At 40.5% G+C, this 22,831-nt stretch overlaps 1 protein-coding gene across 2 annotated transcripts; it reads left to right on the forward strand.

The window, feature by feature from the left end:
* Positions 1-236: 236 nt before the first annotated feature.
* On the forward strand, positions 237-22,681 carry pik3r5 (phosphoinositide-3-kinase, regulatory subunit 5). 2 transcript variants are annotated; one of them, XM_087175746.1, is made up of 18 exons: positions 237-491; positions 9,037-9,152; positions 12,717-12,832; positions 12,937-13,005; positions 13,959-14,097; positions 14,841-14,910; positions 15,531-15,705; positions 16,119-16,287; positions 16,408-16,476; positions 16,776-17,683; positions 17,826-17,951; positions 18,153-18,284; positions 18,526-18,619; positions 19,180-19,256; positions 19,653-19,746; positions 19,948-20,030; positions 20,585-20,697; positions 21,143-22,681. In XM_087175746.1, the coding sequence occupies exons 2-18, from the start codon at positions 9,053-9,055 to the stop codon at positions 21,291-21,293; spliced, it is 2,685 nt and encodes an 894-aa protein (XP_087031872.1). In that variant the 5' UTR covers positions 237-491; positions 9,037-9,052; the 3' UTR covers positions 21,294-22,681. The 2 variants fall into 2 exon arrangements, with proteins under 2 accessions (XP_087031872.1, XP_023268532.1); XM_023412764.2 differs by having other exon boundaries at positions 238-491; positions 20,582-20,697.
* Positions 22,682-22,831: the final 150 nt, after the last annotated feature.

A 22,831-nucleotide genomic window follows, 5' to 3' on the forward strand; every position in this document is an offset into this window, starting at 1 on the left:
AAAGAAACTTAACTCACAAATGTGAAAATAGCGTGTAAACAAACACGTCAAACAGATGACTTCCCTTTAGTGGCCAACATCCCTTCAACATGCAGCCTCCCAAACACGCATGTAGACACACATAGACATGCACACAATTGCTCCTCCACCTACACAGTCACACACACACACACACACACACACCAGCAGTCTCAGTCATTGTGCTCACATGCACCTCTCTCAAACACTTCCTGTTTGTGAACGGCTCTATGTATGTGTGAAGCAGACGTCTTTGAGCTCAGCAGAGAGCTACAGCCCAATCCACCAGCAGCTGATTTCACTCTTGTTTGACTGCAATGCTCCGCCATGCCCAGGATGTGGGTTCGTCTGTTAAACTGTGATGTGTGCGGTGAATGAATGGCAGAAGCACTGAGCTGGAGACGCTTTGCCTTGGACTCTTTGGACTCTTTAGACAAGTGCAGAGGGTATGGATGCCGGACAATAAACTGCAGGTAAGACAATGAAGGCAGCAATGGCTACATTTTATTTTGAAGGGCATCTCCTGCTTGCTCTGTGAGCTGGGAGGGGGGGCAGTAGTCACTAACTGTCAGCCTGATGAGCTGGGGACAGTTCGTTTTTTCTGCTAATGTTCAGGCTCCACGACAGACAGTAAACTTGACTGGAAATCGTTAACATGTTCGCACCTAAACTTGCCTGTCTGAGAATATAATGTGTTGTGGATTCATCTCTCTACCTAATATGTACATGTTAAAGACTTTGGTCAGCTCTTTATGTTATTTTGTTTTGACTCATGTAAATGTGTCTTCTTTAATATTTATTATATAATAAGTTCATTTCTCTGAAATGTGAAAGCTTCAGGACTCTTGTTTTCTGTCATGAGGAGCTGATGGGCAGTGTCAGTGTCACAGTGATGGGAGAAGCTGGGCTGTCATGTTGACAGCCCCCTTTTGTGTAAACTCACAGACCCCCACCCCCAACCCCTACATTGTGATGCCATTTTGGGAACTTCTGCTTCTTCAAAAGCTCTGTATGATTCATGCCTTTAATAAAGAGTGAGGAAGTAGAGATTTAGAAGCACGTGTTCGGTGCCTGGATGTTTTGTTGCTTTAAAATGTATGTGTCTTTAAATAGGAATAATTTAAGCCTGTTGATCTCAGACGCTTGTGTCAGCACCTTAAATGACACCATAAGGTTGTTAGAGTTCATGATTCGGGGCTGATTTCAGGGGATGTGGTTTGTTTTACTGAGACGTTGAGGTCCAATTGACTTGCAATTATATGCACATGGTTATAAATCAACTTCATGCATTAAGTCTGTGTTCAGTCATATATAGATATAAAACGTTGCTGAAAAGTGACAACCAGTGATTCAAGCAAAGAATGCTGTTAACTGTCCTTGAACCATCAGTTTGACACGCCTGAGACTGTCAGTGATCTTTGAGGGCTCCACCCCATAGAAATGCTACTGAGCCAACGCCTGTACTCAACATCCTTTTTACTACGTTAACTAACCACTTGTCAGCCACATGTTGATTAAAGGTGCAGTATCTATAAAAGGGCACTGTATGTGAGAAAAGCTGGCAGATAGCTTGTATAATTCCATGAGTCATAAACAAGTGATGTAAAGGTGAAGGAAGACGCCATATAGTGACGTCCAGTGATTCTATAAAATAAAGTACAAGTAATATTATTTTCTGAATCGAGCTGTTAAGTTTTTATGGGGCAAGTCCACATCAAGCTTCTCGTTGAGTCCAAGCCAGGTACATATTAGCAAATTGCATGTCTATCGCAGACTTTTCTTTTTTTAACCTGAGCGAGACCCAGCTTTCAATACTTCAGCCAAATATTTACATATTCAAGCTGTGTGGCTGCGCCTGTCACTGCCACTGGGATTATACTAAGTCAGGTCTTGAGGGAGTCGGCTCTCAAGTAAGTCAAGTGCCACAGCAGTCGAGTCTGAGTCAAATCTCAGATCTATACAGCTCTGCACATTTTAGCATTAAATGTAATGAACTCGTCATGGCTTCACGGCGTGCACCCTGCCTATCCGATGACGACATACAGACTCTTCCAGTACAGACACACAGGAAGGGATCATCTATTCTTCGAAATTGTTCAATTGCACAATCAGGTTGAGTACAATCATCTCGTACTGTTGAGAAATAAAAACTGCCGGAGTGGCGGGGGAGGCCATGTGTCAGGCTTCAGAAAAAAAGAAAAAGAAAAGGTCATAGGTTAATGACTGGATTGGAGATACCACAGATATTCGATATGAAGCTTAAAGACCGTCACAGTGTGTTGTCTGTATGGTTTTCATCTCTAGCAGAGCTGATCACAGTATCCCAGCGCAGCACGTGTTATTCACAGCATTGCTTCCTGTTTGTCTCTTTATGGCTGTGGTATCAGTATAATCTTCATTTTCACCTTTATGACACATACTTTGAGGTTTTTCACCCCCCCTGTGTGGGCACATATGCGTGTGTGTGCATGCAAAACACACCTGGTGTTACAAAAAAAAAAACATCCAGTGATATAAGCTTTAAAGCATACACACACACATAACATGTTTTTCCATATCATAACTTAAACAAATGTAACAGGATATGTTCCATCCAGAAATCATGGATGTGTGCTTCCTCATCTGTTGTCGAATAATAAAATCCAGTGTTGTCGGGTGTGAAATTGAGCAGACAAAGATTCGCTCAGTTCTGTTTGTGTAGCAGAGACACCGGCTGCCTGTTATTTGGAGTTAACCGTCAGGACCTGATATTACAGCACCTGATATTTGCATTCGTGATAGTTTCATCCATCTATTATCAGTGTTTATTGAGGAAGCGAAAGACCAAAGCTTATACAGTGTGGATTACGTGACAGAACAACCTCTGTGTTTTGGTGCTGTAATTAGATGTAGAGCAAATTGATGCATCTCAATGTTTTTTTATGCAGTTGCATAGAGGAGACTCGTTCTGTAGCTCTACTTCAACATGCTTTGCATGAAGAAGGTTTATAACGATGAGATTGCAGCAAAACAAAGTCAGTCTGGATTCGTTTAGAAAACAGAATCATCTCCAAATCCCTTTTAAATATACAATACAAAAAAGCCCTTAAAGTGCCCGGAAAAAAAAAATTGAAAAATTAGAGCATCTACTATTACATTTGATGATGAAGGTCATGTGATTATGAAAGCTAGTAAATGGGCCGTGATGTGACATTGTTTTGTCGATTTGTGAAAGCTGTTTCCAAGGTTGAGAATGAACTTTGAGGCTCATCTTTGAAGTAAACTTCACTGTTTTCCCACACATTATAACGAAACATCCCCAGTGACTTCATGAAACACGCACACACATACACACTCCAGCTTAGTTTACAACCCAACATGAGGGATCTCCTCCATCAAACTGCTGTGTTCTGACCGGTAGCGGTTGTTTGAACTAAAGGGAAGCACTTAGTTACAGCAGAGCTTTGGAGTTGGACCGCTGTTGTTTCCCAAAGCCATAAGAGGCCAGTTCACATCCACTAGGTCAGTGGAGGGAAAGGTGGTAGGGGGTACGGGATGGGGAGGGGGCTGTTCTGTGGGCCAGCAGAGGAAGACTGGATGTGAATATCAGACTCTATCAATCAGGAGGGGGGTGGGGGGTGGTTGAAAATGACAGGCATGCATACTGTACACACACACACACACACACACACACACACACACACACACACACACACACACACACACACACATTCAAACACAAACACAAGAGCTCTCCTCCCTGGTCTGTGGGAGTCTATCTGAGAGTCTGATCACACCACAACAATAGGGAGGCACCTGCTTCCTCAGCTGAGCAGGGAAGCTACCTTCCTGTTAGGAAGCAGTTGGTAATGGGATCAGTGGGGGAGATGGGAAGCCAACGAGAGAAAGAGAGAGAGAGAGACACAGGTGTAGGTGCAGCGCTAGGGACTGCTTGGTTTTCTCTGGGAAACGTTGATACTCATAACCCTTGACAAGGAGCACAAGAGAGAGACAGAAAACGAAAGGAGGGAAAGACTTGTACGGTGCTCTAAGTAACATTTCGATGTGGAGTGGTTACAAGGTGACATGATGTAGCAATAGTGAAAAACTATTGTTATTGTGGCCAAATAAAAGCTGAGAAAACGTCCTTCAGCATCCACAGTTTCCACCTGCAGCTATATTTGAAGTCAGTAACCTGAGAAGACTCTTTATTAGCTACACCTGTAGGTGTTTGAGCTGTAACTAGAAAACCATTCTGCAGCATCGTAATCTGAAACTGTTGTGCTTGTTTTACCTTGATCTTGGCAACCACTGGTCAACGTGGGGAAGATGAGAAAGACAGAAGTTGAAACAGAAGTCACAGTGATGGGTGAAATATTGTCATGGATCAGATTGTTGCCGTTACTGGCAATGTGATCAATGTGATCATTTCATTGTTGTTGTCCGGATCAGTGGTTTCTCTCTGTTAGCTGACAATACAGCCTATTGTTATTGAGTGTTAGCGCTTGGTTAATTGCAGCCACAGCTGTCAATTTGCTCTACAGATGATTTTTGTTCACATGGATATTTGCCTGACTGATGTTGCACCATCACAATACTCAATGTGTGGACAAAACACACTATACTTTTGTTTTTTCTTTCACATCTCTGTAAGACTGTAGTTAAATAATTCACTGTAAATCGTTTTTAAATTCCTTAAAAGTGGTTTGGCACCACACAAACACTGCTTCTTATTGTCTGACTGTTGCAAGTTGCAAGCCATGAAAAAGTGGAAGTGACCTTGTTGACTCTTAGGGATGTTCTGCATACATCCTCTTATGAAACACCACAGACTCATGCATTTGCAACATGACTAGCAGCAACTCGACGTAAACAACTATGATAACACTCTGGATTTTGGGATTGAATTTTCTGTTAAAATCCCCGTCATAGTACACTGCAGCACCACCCATAGTTCCAAGGTATCTCTCTTTAATGTTATGTTCATTTATCAGTGTATGTGTAACTCTTTGTTACCTTTCAAACAAACACACAATAAGGCCGCTTCTGTAAAGGGGACTATACCAACAGAACTATTACTGCTGGGAGTAATAAACTTTCACTGCGTCATGCCACTTCATATACTGTCCTCACCTCTTTTATTACTTTTACATGTCTCCATTGAACCCCATCCTGGATGCAGAAGTCATCATAGCTTTGACTTATTAGTTCCTTCCACTCGCACTGGGCTCTCATCCAGCTCTGTCCAAACTCGACAATGACCGGAGCCCCCTAGCACAAGTGTCCAACGTGCTCGCCTCCATACCCCTCTGTACGCCACCTCAGTGCCACTCGAGACTTCTCTTTAGACACAATACCTCTCTGGGGAGGAGGGACCGCTGAGAAAAAAAAGGGAGCGACATAGATGTGTTGTTTACTTGTGAAGCTGGAGGTATTGTTATTGAAAGGTAACTGTAGGAAAAAGAGTGAAGTGGTGGTGGGAGTGGGGGGTGGGGGGTGGAGGGGGTAATTCAGCTTCATTCCTCTGGCCTCCTGAACCTGGAGCTTCCTGCCCCACTTCTCCACTGGTGGTAATAATGAGGTGGGTGGGTCGGATGTTTGCACCGCGTATGTGTCTGTTGGTACTGTGTGTCTCTTTAAGCGTGCAACTGTTTGTGTAGGCTCACTTGTCTTGAGTTTGCCTACCTTTAAAAGACTAGTTCGCCATCTTTGACGATCTTTATCAGAAGATTGACAGCGCGTTGAATGAGAAACCAGATTGGTGACAAAAATCCGCCCACCAGCACCAATAAATCTAACGCTCACCTATAAACAAATTATATGTCAAATAAAAACGACACATTGCGTGCTGGCCTAATTCTTTGATTAGGGTTAATAGGTGAGTAGGTGTGAGCGAGTCATTCATTGACACTATTCATTTATATCTGGCTTTCATATGAAGTGGGGAATTTGTTGCGCTCTCTGGGGAAATTTTGAGAACATGCAATCTGACAAAAACAGTGTTTGATGTCATTTCTCATTTCTGTCCCTGCTCTGACTTCAATCTGTCAGCAACTGTGTTGCAGATTTCACTGATTTTAATCATCAATAGTTCAATCAGTGATGTAACCAAAAGAGTTGCGCCACCATCACTAAATTTCACGCACTGTTGTAGTCCAATGCTGTTCAGTAATGTTTTTACACAACTGTAACATGCTCATATTTTCAGTTATGATCAGTTATCAAACATATTTTTCCTCAGTGAAACAAGCTCAGAAATTCTGTATGTATGTTTAGCTTGAATTAATATGGTCAAAATAATTAGGTTTGTGACTCATGAATAAGTGTGGAACTGTACATGTCAACAAAAAACTCATCAGCTGCTCAAGATCTAAAACAGAAGATCTTTAAAAAGCTCTCTTCTTTAGGGAAGTTTTTGTTCTGCTTCTCAGATTTGGACATTTCCCAGAATGTGCACGCATGTACTGTATTTGCATGGAAAAACTCTATTATGAGGAAAGAGAAGCTTTAAAGATATATTAAGCAGCACAACAACACATCATCAGCAACCTTGAAACTTTTCCTTCCGACCACATTTTAATGAATGTTCCAGTAAATTCCAGTAGTTGTCTGAAATGCAAATTAATTAAATCTTTCACAGCATCCTACACATGAGTTTCTTGATCAAATGCAGGCATGTGTGGTGTTTCATTTGTTTTGTTTTATATTAATGCATCCCATTCACTCCTAAGCTACAGCCAGTCAGTGAGTCAGGTCATTTAAATTTTGTGAAACAAACAACGTCTTAAAACGGAATTAGAGAAATTTTGTATGTAATGTTGTCTTTTATTGTTAGGCTTGACACTACATTTATGTTTTCCATTCTCCTTACTGAGGTAAAAATAAGGGTGGAGTAAAGTGCAGGTGGTCAAAGTAGAAAACTTATCAACACTTAAAAGAGCTTCCCAATAAATGGTGACATACTGTATGTACATATTGTGTTGTGACATGTTATTTTGTGACTGGTCTGCTCAGGGGTACAAGCAGTCGCCCTACAAAAACACCTGTGAAATTTACAGGGGAATTCATAGGTCTTGCAATGTAGGAGTTACCAGTAAAGAAGTGGTCCACCACCAATTAAGCTTCTATTTTTATTGCGACAGTCTATTTGGTTTAGGGGGCAGCTTTGACCAGCTTTAGGTTTTGGTTGATTTGTGTCAACGATTTCAAACTGTGTCATTAAACACGTGTTGTGTTGTTTATCTACATTAAATACAGCAAGGATTAATATCTCTATCACACCACTCTTTTAAATGACTGGTGGGACGTCCCTTGTATCTTGCTATGCATATATCCTCTGATGAGACATGTTCATAACAGAACTGAAACAACTTGCCACACCTGGGTTGTCCTCAGTTGCTGCATGAAAAACAGCCAAATGAAATGATAAACTGAAAGTTTAAACAACAAAAAAAAAGAAGAAAAAAAAGTGAAGTTCAGCACATCCTTGCGTCTTCAGTGGTGAAGATATGATGTACTTACAAGGCTGTGGTAATACTGGAATTACAGGTTGGACTATTGTCAGCTTCTCTCCAGTCCACAGCATTGTTTCACATCTCTGATAAGTGTGATACCGATTTTAAATATGAAATATGATATGACTGGAGGATGTTTTTTCTCTTTGAAGCTACTTTAATAGTCATATTGGGAAAACTTGTTTTGGTTTCTTTAAATGTTGCTGTCAAAGTTTGTTGAGTAATGTTGAAATGTCATGAATCCAACTCAGTAAGAACTGCTACTGTACACCAGTTACCCAGTGTTCTTCTGCGCTACAAGTAAGACAGTCTGTGAGTATTACTTGCTTTGTTGATGTTACCCTTAATACTAGTAATAGTGGATAAGCGTTTCTTCTTTTTTTCATTAGTTTCAACAAGATTCATGTTTGTAGAACTTTTAACCAATCAATCAATCCTTCTTCCAATTTATATAATTTGTGGAAACATAGCTGACATTTAGCTGAAGGTAGAGGTAGTTTGTTGTTGCTGGATTTAATATGCTGTGGCCGTTTTACCATGCTCCAAAATCCTAGGCCACTTTGTCTGCAGAGCTGTTTCTTGTTTTGACCTTTGATTTTTGACTCTTGTTCCATTGATTTAATCATGAAAAACCAATGTACTCACATTCAGGCAGGAAAACTTGAATGAGGGTTTGTTTCCATATGCAGGTGATTCAACTTTACATCTCAGCCTGGTCCATTATGGACTTCGGTTTCTACATTCTCGTGACACTAAATCCATCACATTTAATACAGTCAAAAACAAAACATCAAACTGCTTTAAAGCACAATTGCTTGTCGTGAACTACAGCCGTTTAACTGTACAATTAATGACAATAATACAACAAGAAGTATAACCTTAGCATAATATACTATTCAACATACATATTGACTATTACACAGGCTTTAATAAATTTGGAATCTGTCTTAACAGCATATTTTATCAAAAAATGGGTTATGTACTTAATTTGCTCTTACATAATATTTTAAATAAATCACAGACCTTTCAACATTTTTCAAGACTTTTGATAAAACTGGTTGATTTGAGGCAGAACAAAGATTTAAAAAAAAAAAAAACTCCAGCTAACACTATAAATAAAATAAAATAACAACAACTTTATTCTCAGATGAATGCATTTCAGTTTGTGGCTTAAAGAGACAGCGTCCAATCATATGTGTTGTACTGCATATAATATTTCAGATTCAGGAGCTATTGCAACAAAACATAAATACAAGCAACCCTGCTTTTGTTTTTCCTTCCTCTCAGAAATGTCCCTTTATGGTTTGTGTGTCTTCTTGGACTAATTTTCATACTTAGCGGGTGATCTGCCTGCATGCAAAACAGATGAGATAACACACACTGTCCATGGACAGAGAGGAGCATGTGCGTGTATGTGTGGATGAAAACACTATAGATAACAACCCCACAGATTATATGAGTTGGAATTGGGTTATATATCATGTTTTAATACTTAATGTCAGGTGTCTCTCCTGTCTCTCCACAGAAGCTGAGTGGTGAAGATGCAGCACACCTCGTGTACAGAGGACAGGATCCAGCATGCTCTGGACAGGTGTCTGGACGGGCTGAGACAGAGCCCCACAGCGGCACACCACTGGAACGGTAAGATGAGGACCGCAGCGGAGATTGGCTCACGCTGAAAAGAGTCTAGTCAGGGCATGTGGCGGTTGCTCATGTAGCAACAGTGTCTGCACTGCTAAAATGATGATGTTTGAATTTCTGTGGGGATTGTGACGTATCGTTTCAGTGAAAACCTCACATCTCAGGAATGAGAACCTAACACAGAAACAGGTGTGTTTTTAACATGATGACAATACATTTTTGATTGTGTCTCATGTTTTTTTTAAGCACATTTGGTCAGAGAAGGTTTATTTTAGCATGTACTTGAAAATCAGTAGCCCTCCGGGAATCCAAAACTTTTTTAATATGCACTATCGTCCACATTTATGTTATTAAGGATGGCAATTTTGAATCTGCATCTTCTGCATTAAAAAGTATAACACAGTGAGTCATCCCTTAAAAATGGTCATCTATCATCGTGCTCCTGTATCTGAAGTCACACCAAAAACAAAATCACTTTCCACTTTTGTTAAAATCTGTTAACATCTTTTTGTTTTTTTTTAGATTACTTTAGATATAGAGCAGAACTGAAAACACAATCTTCTTGGCAGAAATTGTGAAATAAGGTTTCTAGAGTAGCTGCCAAAGAAGTGGAAAAACATCACCTTTTACTGTTTGATTTACGGTGGTTGGCGCTCACGCTGGAGCTCAGGTCAGGGTCGATTAGATCAATTGACCTTTTCCACAGCAGACATTTTTGAAATGCCATAGCAGAGAAAGTTCAGATGTATTTAGTAATGTTGAATACAATTGTGTGTGCTGGCTCCCTGGGATAACTTACTTGGACACTTACTGGTATTGATCCGGATGTGCATGTCCTGCTATCAGAAGTCAGGATGTCTGGTATTGTAGGGTTGGTAGTTCAGTCCTGACTCCTCCTGAGCACATGTCTGTTGGCCCAATTAATGCAAAACCAACTATTCTGGGTTTTGGGGTTTTTTAGCTGACGTGCTAATTTAATAGCTGTTGTGTGGGGTCAAACCTTCTATTTCTAGGAATGCAACACATTTTCTCAGAAATTTCAGCAACAGTAAACACATCTGGATGTGCTATGTGCTGTTTACAGAAGGCGGTTGTTTATTCTCACTTTCTTAACGCAAGGACAGAGTGTGACAGACACACACTCTGTCAGCACACAGAGCATATGCGTTTCTAAATGTCTGAGCTTGTTGCTGGTGACACTGTTGCTGTAAAATCATCAGGGAACTGTGTTTATGGGGCGCTGGAGGAAGTTGTGTGAATAGACAGCTGAGAGGAAGTGGTGCCACACACCACAGTGTGTGAGTGAGGCATCATGAGGCAGGAGTTACTGTGGTGCATGGTGTAAAAACAGAGTGGAAGATCAAATCAACATCAGCCTCCCACACGTCAACCAGTGCCAGATAGAGTGATGCATAGCTACTTACACAAACGTACGCTGAGTTTTAGACTCTGATAGACTCGGTTTATGTGGTTTTGCCATTTAAAACATACTAGCTGAAGCTGGCATTTGTTTTCCATGTTTCATGTCTCCTGCTCCTCCTCACTGCTTTTTCGTGGCTCCAGTGTCTGTTAAGAATTTTCCAGGGATGTGTTCTGTATTGTCCAGCCTTCTATTTTAGAGATAATCAAATTTACATCTCAAACAGGATAATTTGAAACTTTCAGATTCATTTCCTGCACTGGAATCTTATCAAAATTAACCTGTAGAGCTTGCCACTGAATACACATGATGCAAATACACTTCTGACCTTTAAATAGACCCAGCACACTGCTTTTTATAGATTGTTGGATAACACTCCTAGGTTTAATGAGCTTCAGAGAAATTCAGCAACTGATGAAAACTTTTCTGTTTAACCTAAACAAGCGCTGACGTGTTACTTCCTTGGAGACTGAGCTCCTTAGAGATGCACCGGGAGTTGTTAAGGTCGAGGGATCAACGGAAAGTGAGGAATCTGCGACCACTTTCAGTTTTCTTTTTTTAGTGTGACAGACTTCAGATTGGTGTGGTTTTAGATACTGTATGCACACCTTTCTCTTGTTTTTTGATCTCATGTTTGCATTTCACACTCTAATAGAAACCTTTCAGTCAGAGCTCTATGAAAGAACACATCTCCTCCCTTCACATCTCAAAACTATTACATATAACAAAGTCTCAAGTTGGCTATTCAACAAAAAAAGACAGAAAGAAAGAAAGAAAGAATTTTGAAATGTATCTACAACCTGAATGATAACATTTTGTGAATCTACTTCTCCCCATTTCTTTTTGCCAATCTAATTTTAACTCTTAATTTTCCTTTATTTTGAAATTTTCTAGTACGAAACAAGACCTTAACTCTGTTTTCTTGCAACAGGAAATCCATCCTGTCAATTTTGTACATGTACAAACATCCTATCTGAAACACTGAACAAAAGGTGATAAAACACACCCTTGAAGTGCACAAGAACCTCTGACAGTTATGGGCTTTAAAGCCCTTTTGTGAGTTGCTGCACACCTGCATTTGGTTCATGGCGGTCCTCCGACCCGAACGTGAAGTTATCATAGGTGTTACCCACTTCATAAACACGTAGTGTTAAATTCGTTTTCATTCTTATGATTTCTTTCTATTTGTAATGAATTGCCTGAACTGAGGTTTCAGTTTGAAATAAAAAAATGAACATTTGTGCAACCACTTTATTTGTTGTGATAATATCCAAAAAATATAAAAACCTGCTTCTTTTGTTGAATGTTTCCACGTATTGGTGCCGTGGTTCTGTAACGAAGATGCAGTCAAGTTAAGCATAATGAAAATTTAATTCTCATAAGAATGAGCTTATTGTACAATCATACCACAAGACAAATGTCTATATTAGTGAGAAAACATAATCTATCAAAATCAGCTACCTGTCCCACAATGCCTGTGCATACCAGTTAGCATTACCAGTGAGGGAAGTGGTGAAACTTGAACAATAACACATCATTAGGACAACTTTGTTTACCTACCTACGAATGTTGGATACTTGTCTGTCCTTTATGCCTTATCACTGGGTGTAGTTACAGTATCTAGCACACAGATGTACATCATGTGCTACACCTGAGTGGTCATTATTGTATGTGCGTAGTTGTACCCGGTAGTTGACTTTAATTCAAAAGTCCCAGCAGGTTGGTTCCTCATTACCTGTAGCTCATAGACATGTGCTCAGATATCAAGGCCAGTACAGCCTGTGCTCTCAAAGCGTGTCACAGATGATTCTTAGATGATGCCAATAATTTGAACAGGAAGTCAAGTGATTTCTGTGTTTCGGCTTTCATAGTTTGTTTATGATGTCTTTTTGTATTGTGTTATGGTGCTTTCTTCACAAAGCCAATATTTAAAATCATGTTTTAATCACAATGAAATATATATCTTGTTAAGTAAAAGCAGAATGAATCTGGCTATTAGTCTAAGCTCCATGTCTTATCAGAAACGACCTGACCACAAATGTTTTTGGTTACCCAAGTATCTTCTTTATCTCCTTTTACATGTGTCGATCTGTGTAATGAAGTTGTTCATGTGTTTACATGAAAATACATGTACTGTGTTCCAGTGCTGATGTGCTCAGCGGGTCAGTCAATGAACCGTTGGAGCCTGGAGGAGTTGGTGAAGAGAGACCCCGAGAACTTCCTCATCCTCTTACAGCAGATCATCACAAAGACCAAAGAGGTGAGAAGACAAAGAGCAAAGGTCACGGTCAAAGAGAGAACATTGTCCACTGTGTGATTATCTTAACACCACTGCTCATTGCCTTTCTGTGTGTTGATGTTCAGGTTCAGGAGCAGTGTCAGTATGAGCTGGTGGCTCCTCTCGCTATCATGTTCTTCTCCACCCTGCTTCAGGTACAAATCGTCTTCATGCACATTACCAAAACATCTGACCTTTCATCACCTCTCTGCTCCATTCACAGTGTTTCACATGTGTAAGAGTATCCTCCATCCAAAAGGTCAATTAGTTCCTCAATTCCAGCCACTGTGACGTTTCTTTGAGGCATCACCGTGAGAAAAGTGCCTAGCACAGTTGCAAAAACAATACAAAGCACAGCATTTGCTTGACTGGCAAAAAACCTGTGGTTGATAAATATTGTTTCTGTTTTTCAGTCGAGCTAATGTGCTTATATGCACTCCCTGTAATCGAGCAGTCCATGAAACAGTGCACTCTAACAGTAACTGGAAAAGATCTGATTGATTTATCGCTGGAAACATAAAGAAAACATGAAGGGTTTTCTGTACCGACACATATTGGCTGCTCTTTTCAGTAGATTTAACAGAGGATTCTACATCGATAACACAACATCATCGGAGTGCTTGAAAGTCTCTTTCTTTTCTTTTTTTTTGATAGGAACTGAGAACCCCGGAGTTTACTTTGAGCCGTGTGGCAACTAATAATGTTACAGCTTTGATGTTTTGTAATCACGTGACAAATGTGCCTTTGGTTGTTTGTCATGAAACTTGTATAGAATAAAACACTGGTATATGAATAGAATAATGTCACATCGTTACAACAAACTGTTAATTAGCTCATAAATTATGTGACATGTTTTTAGTAATAATAACATTGAACTGAAATGAATGACAAAAATAAGATCAAATTTGTCAATATTGTTATGGCACTGTCAGTTAAAATCGTTTGTTAAACAAAATATAAAGTTAATGAGGTCAGTATCACCTTTCATAACTGGAATGCACACACCACATACAGTGCTCAACTGTAAATGTCTATCCAAGCCTCCAACAGGTCTTGCTGCACCTCAACAGGAGCCTGTTAACATATCCGGTTTGTGCTTTGGTTGCAGACACCGTACTGTCCTCCAGACACGGAGCTGCTGGAGGAAGCTGCGGAGGTGTTCCGCTGCTTCCTCACCTGGCCTGAGCCTTACTGCAGTGTGTGCAAAAACCTCCTCTCCACACTACAGCTGGAGATCAAAGCCCCAGGTAATTGTGGAGTGTGTCATTCATTTTAAAGACCTCTCTCTTTCTCTGTGTGTCTGTTTCTAATGACTCCTCACTGTCTCTGACACACATATTCTTTAGCTTCATACAGTTTTCCCAACCCTTGTGATCGCCCTCCCCCTAGTGACAAGTCAAAGAAATGCATATCAGCGAAAACACTTCACCAACATCATCAACAACAGCAGTGAGAGGAAGCTGATAAGGGTTTGGGTTGAACTGGGCACTTCTTCATACTGATGTGATATTGTTTGAAAGCGGATGTAACTTCAGATTTGACGAAAAACAACAAAAGCAGAAGCCACATGTGAACACCTGTGCTGACATTAACAAGAAGGGTCACAGGAAGTGCCAAAAACACATCAACAGACTGAATGAATAGATTTGAATGAATGAGAGATCCCCTCTAAGTAATCTGTTTCTTTTAGGCTTTTCAAAATACATTACTGTCATTCATTACCATCCCTCAGACAAGACAAAGTATGGATCTCTGTGTTGTTTGTACTCATTCAAAACTTAAATGAGTCACTTTGTAAATATTATTTTTTAATTAATGTTTCATATATAAATATCAAGCTATTATGGACACTCTGGTAGCCACTAACCCTCCATCTGTCTGCACTAACTCCACCAGGACACTGTCATGAATAACACAGTGTTCCTGTCAAGTTGTTTGGTTAAAAACCATCCACACATTTAATAACATTTATTTTCTATTTTCCTCACAGGGATTTCCTTTCAGAGACTGGTGAGAGAAGAGCAAGGCCTTAACACCTCCAGCCACTGCTCCAAGACCATGTAAGTCCACACACGATTACTGCCCGCAGAAACTTGGTTGTTTTAGGTGTATGTCATCCAGTTTCCTGCACTTTTCACAGACTCTTGAACAAGAGATCGTTCTGCATGTTCTTCAGTTTCTCACAGCTCCACTGTGTTTCCATGATTAACAAGCATTGGTGATATTCAGATATTCATCTGTATATGTAAGGATTCGTGCTGTACACTGCATAGAACACCTTTTTCTACTTAATTTCCTACTTCCCACTTCCTCCTTTTCTTCAGTCGAGTTTAGACTGTGTTATCTTTGTACTTTCTGCTTTCTTGTTAAAATGGACAGTTTTTGTTCTCATACATGTCTGTAGTTCACAGCAAGTTCATCTGATCTGACGCAATACTTTTAAATTGAGAAAAATAATTGAGCACTGGGTGTTCTAAAGTTAACTGGGTTACTGAATTAAAACACTTATCTGGTTAGCACTTATTGTAGGTTCATAACCTGGAAAGTCCCTCTTCATCCCCTTCTCCACCCATCAAACCCCAGCACCACCACCACCACCACCACCATAGCATCCTGCTTGCATCTGAATTTGTTTACATGTTCACACATCACCAGTGACATCATCTGTCTCTTCCTGAAGGACTGTGCTGCTGATGAAGCCGGGCGAGGTGCCAGCGGACTTTCTCTCGGTGGCTGAGCAGCTCAGTCGCATTCAGCACTCGCAGAAAGAGACCTACATCACCCTGATCAAGCACGCCTTCCAGTCCACACTAGGCACCAAGTACCCTCTACATAGTATCCACACAGCCCTGCAGGTATGTGGTCAGAGCACTGGTTCAGAGGCACCTGGAGATTGTTCTCAGAATAAACAAAATTGTATTTTCAGTGTTTTTTTGTGTTTAAAATGTAGAGAATCAACTGGTACTTATATACAGATCTAAGTTTTGAAGTAAATCACACCTATCAATTAAAACTACTACTCCCTTTAAACCTTCCTCGTAAGCATTTACAATCAACACTGGTAGTTTATAATAGAATTGCATAAAGGCTTATAAAGGCCTTATATTACCATGTAAGCAATATCAAGGAAATGTGTAGCATAACATCTACCCTACATACAATACATTTAGAAATGTATATATGTATGTACTGTATATACAATGTAAAAATGTGTAAAACAGTTTTAAAAGTGTATCTTTACTATATCATATTTGACAACTGTTTGCAGGGAAAAAGTGTGAATGAACTGGGTGAGATCTTCTCCACTGTAAGTGATGTCTTAGAGGCGGCCGCTGCCATAAGCGACCCTCTGAAGGGACGCAGTCATGTGATCCAGGGACTGGAGGGGCTGAGGGAGAGGATGAGGATCCCGGCATCCAATGGAAGGAAGTCTGACGGTAAGAGAGCAGATTTTATGAACCAGGGGATATATGTCTGCAGCGTATATCACATGATTTGGATATCTCAGTTGCACTGACAGGCTGTTATCTTATTCTTTTTCCTGTCCTCCCTCTCAGGAATGCTACAGACGCTACCACTGCCAACAGCCAAGTGTTACATGTTTCACTGGGAAAAAGATAACTTTGGTAAAGTATTCAGTGTGATATGCCTGTGCCCTCGAGCCTATTGTCCCATGATCCTACATTGCTGGAGGACACTGTTCAGTGCTCCTTTCAGCACAGACAGACAGACAGACAGACAGACAGACAGACAGACAGACAGACAGACAGACAGACAGACAGACAGACAGACTAACCATATATCCCATACTTTCTTATACTTGTGATGGGAAGAACACAATCAGCATGATAACATGAACACTAAGCTCCCTACCCTTTTACTCTTTCAATTTATGATTGATATCTATCTATTTTGATTCCTGCAGACGTGCTGAACACCCTTTTGGAACATGACCCTGACGATCTCATCTCTAATGGGCAGGCTGAGGAAGAGGAGGAGGTAGACATTGATGACGATGATGATGATGATGAGGAGGATGTGACAAGGATGGATGTCGAAAACGGGGAGGAGGAAGAAGACAAAGAAGAGGAGGGGCATGGAGTAGGATCGCCTGCCATGTCTATCACATCTAACAGCTACAGCATCAAGCACCGTGACTCCACCTTCTCAACCATCTCCTCCTTGTCCACCGCCTCCAAAGACTCAATGTTCTCCACCTTGTCTGTCACCTCGGAGTCCTACGCCTCGTCGCTCTTCTCTGTCGCTTCTGGAGCCGACAGTGACTACTTTGATGATTCAGACGAATATAACTGCTCCTCTCCCGTTGCGGAAAAATGTTCGCCAAAGTCTACCAAAGCTTCAGCTCGGCTCAGCCAGCACTTTTACAGGCTCTTCATCAAACCCAAGAGCCCGCTGTACCGGGCGAAAAGCTTAGGAAACACAGAATCAAAAGACCTTTTAGTGGTGCGAGAGAAACGCTCCAACTCTCTACCACAGCAAGTCAAGTTACGTAGTCCTGAGCCCCTACTCCAGCCACAAAGTCAAACTCTTAGACATGTCTGCTTCAGAAGAAGGCCTATTCTCAGCAGTGATGAGGACAGTAAGAATACTACACTGAGGGTGGTTGTGTTTGGTGCTGATCATGTAGCAGGGAAGGTGGCCCGAGCCTACAATAGTCTGAGGAGGAAGGAGAGTGCGTGTCCACGTCTCAGCAGGGCTTTCAAGCTTCAGTTCTACTTTGTACCCGTGAAGAGGGATTCTGCTAGAGCAGCGGGGAGTCTGAGGTCCCCTTGTCCTGTGGTCCAAACTGGAAAAGGAGCAGCCCTGTCTAACGTAAGAAGAATGATACCCCAACCTAACCTCAAACACTGAACACAATGTTTTGTTTAAAACATCATATTTCTTGAGCTGTCAAAAATGACCTGCACCTGCACACATGACCTTTCGGTTTTAATCGTTGCTTTTGCTCAAGCAGGGTCTTCACCTCACGAGCACAGGGGACAGTACTAATGACATCGCCCATCTCCTTGGTATGTTGGACCCTTGGTACGAAAGAAACACCCTTAGCCTGCTCAAGTTGCCCGCCAACGTGGTCTGCCAGGTACAACTGAAATCTAGCCAAACATAATCCAAGAGTCTAGCATTCATGTTTATCCAACTACATGAACATGAGTGCTTTGAGTTGTGACCAATCAGACCTTTCAACAACGTCTGATTTTTTTGTTTACGCCCTACCTACATATATCATCCTGCTGTGTAATTATATTACAGCGTTTTTTTTTTTTCTTGTTCTCTTTTGCAGCAAACCTCAAAGACAGAGTCAGAGTCCTATGATAGTTCATATGAACAGCGTCTTCCCATCCTGGCCGACTTGGTCCTGTACTACTGCCGCTATGCTGCCCGGCCGGCTTTGATCCAGCTCTATCAGGCTGAGGTCAGACAAAACACACACACTCAAACACACAGAGCTGGAATACATTAGATGCTTACATGCCATACAACTCTTTTATAGAGCTGTTTTCTGCTACTAACCCATTTTAAGGGAAGCCCTAGTATCCAGATCTTGGCATCCTTATAGAAACAGGAACCTGATGCCCTCTTGAGTAATTAACAAAAAAAACAAAAAAAAGACTGTTCCAAATGTTGTGAGTGATTGAGGATCTTTCATGTTGTAGTTGACGTTAGCTTGTGGGCAGAGGAGGACCGAGGTGTTCGTCCACTCCCTAGAGTTGGGTCACACCGCAGGAACAAGAGCCATCAAGGCCATGGGTGAGTGGCACACACACACACACACACACACACACACACACACACACACGCATGCATGCATATCCTAGCAACAATGCCACAATAAATAAAACCCTCCACTTTTTCCATGCAGTGAAACGCGTCATCAGTTATTATGAGGTTAACACTGGACTAAATTTATGGTCGAGGAACATCTGCTATTTCTATATCATGATTCAGTCCACTTCTACTTTTTTAGTTTCACTCGTCACCACCACTTGCACTTCTGATTTTTCATTTCCTTTGAGAAGTAAAAATTCAGGGAAAACTGAGGCTGTGCCTCGTGTCCAGTGGTGGTTACTGTGGAACTGATTGTTCTTTGTTCCATTAGTCACAGTATTCCTCACACAGAAATTATCTACTTTTCTTACTGCGAGTTGCAACAACATTGCTATTGACTGCTATCTGTAGTGAATTTAAATGTTACAGTGATATTTAATATATTTTTTAGCTCTATTCTGAACTGTTTAACAGTACCACTACTCTCACATGGATTACTTATATGTGTGCGCACGTGTGTGTGTTTTTCTCTCTGTACGTAGGTGCTGCCAGTAAACGGTTTGGTATTGATGGCGACCGAGAAGCGGTGCCTCTGAAGTTGGATGTGGTATACAACAGGGTAAGGTTCATTATCCCTTTGGAGGCAGTGCAGGTCTTCACTGTTTACCCGAATTCAGCTGGTTTCAACTGTGGTCACTTCTCCACAGGAAATGACTATTTAAAATTCAGTGACAAACTAGCAAGTCTGCATAACAGCATGCACATGTCCCCCTGTCCTTACAAAGCTAGAGTTTTTGATTGTAGTATAAAGCATTACTAACTGGCCTAACTGGTAAACATGATGTCACAGTTTGGTGATGTTATAGTACGTCTGTATATAATACTTTAGGTCTGTCGCATATCTTTGATTAGATGCATTTCTTCAGTTTGAAATGTTGTCAAGGTGCTGTCATACTGTTTTTTGTGTGTGTTTTTCCAAAGCAGCAGTAATCTTATACTCCCTTCTCCTCTTCAGGTGGTCATTAGTGGCAGAAGTCAGTGGAAAAGAGAAACAAAAGTCTGTACTTCAGTAAATTTGACCAAAGCGTGCAAGAACCCTGAGGAACTAGGTATGCTGCTGTTTACAATGATACATGGATAAGTCAGTGAAATGTTTAGTATAGTAATTAAACTCATAGATGTTGTCGCTGTTCGTAATGTTAAACATGAAATCCCTCAATACCTTTTGATACCTGCATTAGGTGACGATGAAGCATTTGCTGTCAGATGTGTGAGTGTATTCCTAATTTAACTCAAACAATCTCTGTCAGATTCAAAGATGGAGTGCCTGCAGCTCACAATGACTGAGGTTCTGAAGAGACAGAATGGCAAGAGCAAGAAGGGCTATAACCAGGTGAGCCAGATGTGAGATCAGTCTGTCTCGGTGGTTTGTGGTTTTTTTTCACAAACAGCTCTGAAACACATTCTCTATTTCAAGACAGACACCTCAATACATCCTGGATAGCATCTCAAACTCATCTCAGATTAATCTGTCATCTCACGTACCTTGAGAAATTTTTTTTTCACACTGACAACTTGATAGGACAAAAAGCCACAACACACAGTTTGTTTTTGCTCTCGTGTGTTTTGGTTATAATGTTGTTTGCTCAACATTGTATCTCGTTCTGTTAACCTCATTTAGATTGGGAGCTTTGACTTGTAATAGTCATTACACACTTCAGCAGAATGTAGACCTATTTAAATGATTGATCTTTAGCTCAAGGCTTTTTTTTTTTTCTTCAACTCCCAAAGACAAAATCAAGAAAAAAACATTCAGACAAGCTGCAAAAGCAATGAATATTATATAAAATGATATGCAAATACATCTCCACAGTTTTTTTCTTTTTCGGCAAAATGTATATTAATGAGTTGCATTGCATTTGGTTTTGCTCCTTCCCTTTGTAGCAGCTGAATGTGACAGAGGTGAAGGTGGACAAGGTCCAGGTCAGCGGTGCTGAAAACACAACTTTTGCTGTGTGTCTGGACCAGGATGAGAAGAAGATACTACAGACTGTCACAAGGTGTGGACTTAAGATAAGCACACACACACGTACACACATACACACGTGCACACACACACACACACACACACGGATGTACACACACACAGGAATTGATGCATATATGTGTATATCTTTCTAATATAACAAATGGTTCTGTCAAGAAGTGGTAAAGCTCCCATTGTCTCTTGACATATGGAAACACAATTGTAAATTAAAACATCTTTCAGGACTTTCACAATGTCAGAGAAACGATTTCTCATCACAAACACAGACAAGACAGGCTCACTATTTCTAGTTGTATTCTCGCTGCATTTCTTTAACTCACCTGAATCCTGTGCAGTCGCAACCTTGTTTCCTCTAAGGAACATACGTGAATAAAAAAAATTACAGATATATTTACACAATTCACTCACGCCTCTGTTATTATTTATCTAACTCACACGTCTCCCTCTGTCCCATCAAGGTGTGAAATATCAGTGTGCTATAAACCTGACAGCTCCAGTGACTGGAGACTAAGAAAATCTCGGACCTCAGCTCAAATCCAGCCTCTCCACCCCACGTTCTGCTCCCTCCTCTGCCTGCCCATAGTCACTTTCAGTGGGGCGCTTCCCTGAGGCTGCTGACCATTGGTTTGGGTGGACTGAAAGGAAAGGACACTGACTGCAGAGGAGAAGAGCACAGGATGTACTGTATTTATCATTTATTCCTGGTGTCTTTAAGCCGTTGTGGTCAAGTTCACATGGTGGTGGCCTCAAACGGCAGTGGGACACAACTGTTGGAAGCACGTGAACAGATAGGGGTCATCAGGAAACTGCAGACCTGGTTCGCGTCTTGATACAAGCACATACCAAATAACCCAAGAAACAAGTTTTCCTCTATCAAGCAATAATTGACTACTGGTAGGGAAACTGTTCATGTTTCCTTCTTCAGGTTTCAGTTCCTTGTTTCGTTTTGGCAGAGAAGTGACCTTAACCACAGTAACATCTTATCAAACAGGGTGAATCTACAGAGTCTCAGTTGGGACGACATCCAAACTGGCAAGAGAAATATGTTGTAGTAAGCCTGGGTCCTACTGGGCGATGGAATGTAAAAAAGAGATCATCTTGGAGTCAAACTTTAAGAACTTTTCTCTGGATCAACCTACATGGACATACAGGGCTATGGGACATTTTGACACCTGCTGACAAGACTGTACTACCTAGAGTAGAGCTATTATTAGTGGCAATTATTGGACTATGTGACTATATCTGAGAATGGACACTATGACTTTAGACAACATGTAAATATTGTGTCTGTAAAATATTGTATTGCATAGTATAACATGAATGTCACACGATATTTTTTTATGTCTGTTCTACATAGGCTTTTAGTCGTAAAACATTTCTCCTAAGGAGTTACTTTGACACCACTGTTTTAACTGGAGTTATAAGTATGACCAGCAGGGGGCTCTGTTGACTTTTCACTTGACTTCAGCTGAAGTACAGATTCATCTAGAATTGGTGACACTTGGAGTAAAGTCTAACTTTGTAATATCTGTAAAGTAGCTTATGTATAATCATATTTTAATGATAATATTCATTTCATCAAGAGCACAGATGGAAAATTTGAATTTCATAATATGGTGCTTAGAAATATATTCAAATGCACACTTTTCTCTGTAAAAAATAATCACTTTGCATATTGTAACTATGACATTTATTTTTTAATCTACCTATTTTCATGCTGTAATGGGATCATGTCCTGATTCACCTGACTGAGAGTGAAATAGTAGCACTGCAAAGACATTTCTTTTATGGAATCAAGGCACTTGAACATTAGATTAAACAAATTAGGTACTTTTATGTTCAGATTAATGCCTGGCACCACTGCCCTCTACTCTTCATACACATCTTTTCTGAAATATTACAAACGCAATATTAGTTTTTATAATTGTATGTGCATTATCCCTGCAATGGAGACATTTCAAATTCAGTGATCAATAAAATATGTCCTCAAATGGAAATTAAGTTTCCGTTTCCTTCATTTACACGTCCGTATTAAAAATCCAATAATGTATATTAAATGCAATGTATTACACTCAAATTTCAGTTTTTCTGCAATATGAATACTACTTTAAGAAATGTGAGGATCTTTCTGTTTCTTTTGTATGCAG

Source organism: Seriola lalandi, unplaced genomic scaffold (assembly GCF_002814215.2).
Source record: "Seriola lalandi dorsalis isolate HSWRI2012SDOR001 ecotype SW California unplaced genomic scaffold, Sedor1 jcf7180002054487, whole genome shotgun sequence".
Lineage (NCBI taxonomy): Eukaryota > Metazoa > Chordata > Actinopteri > Carangiformes > Carangidae > Seriola > Seriola lalandi.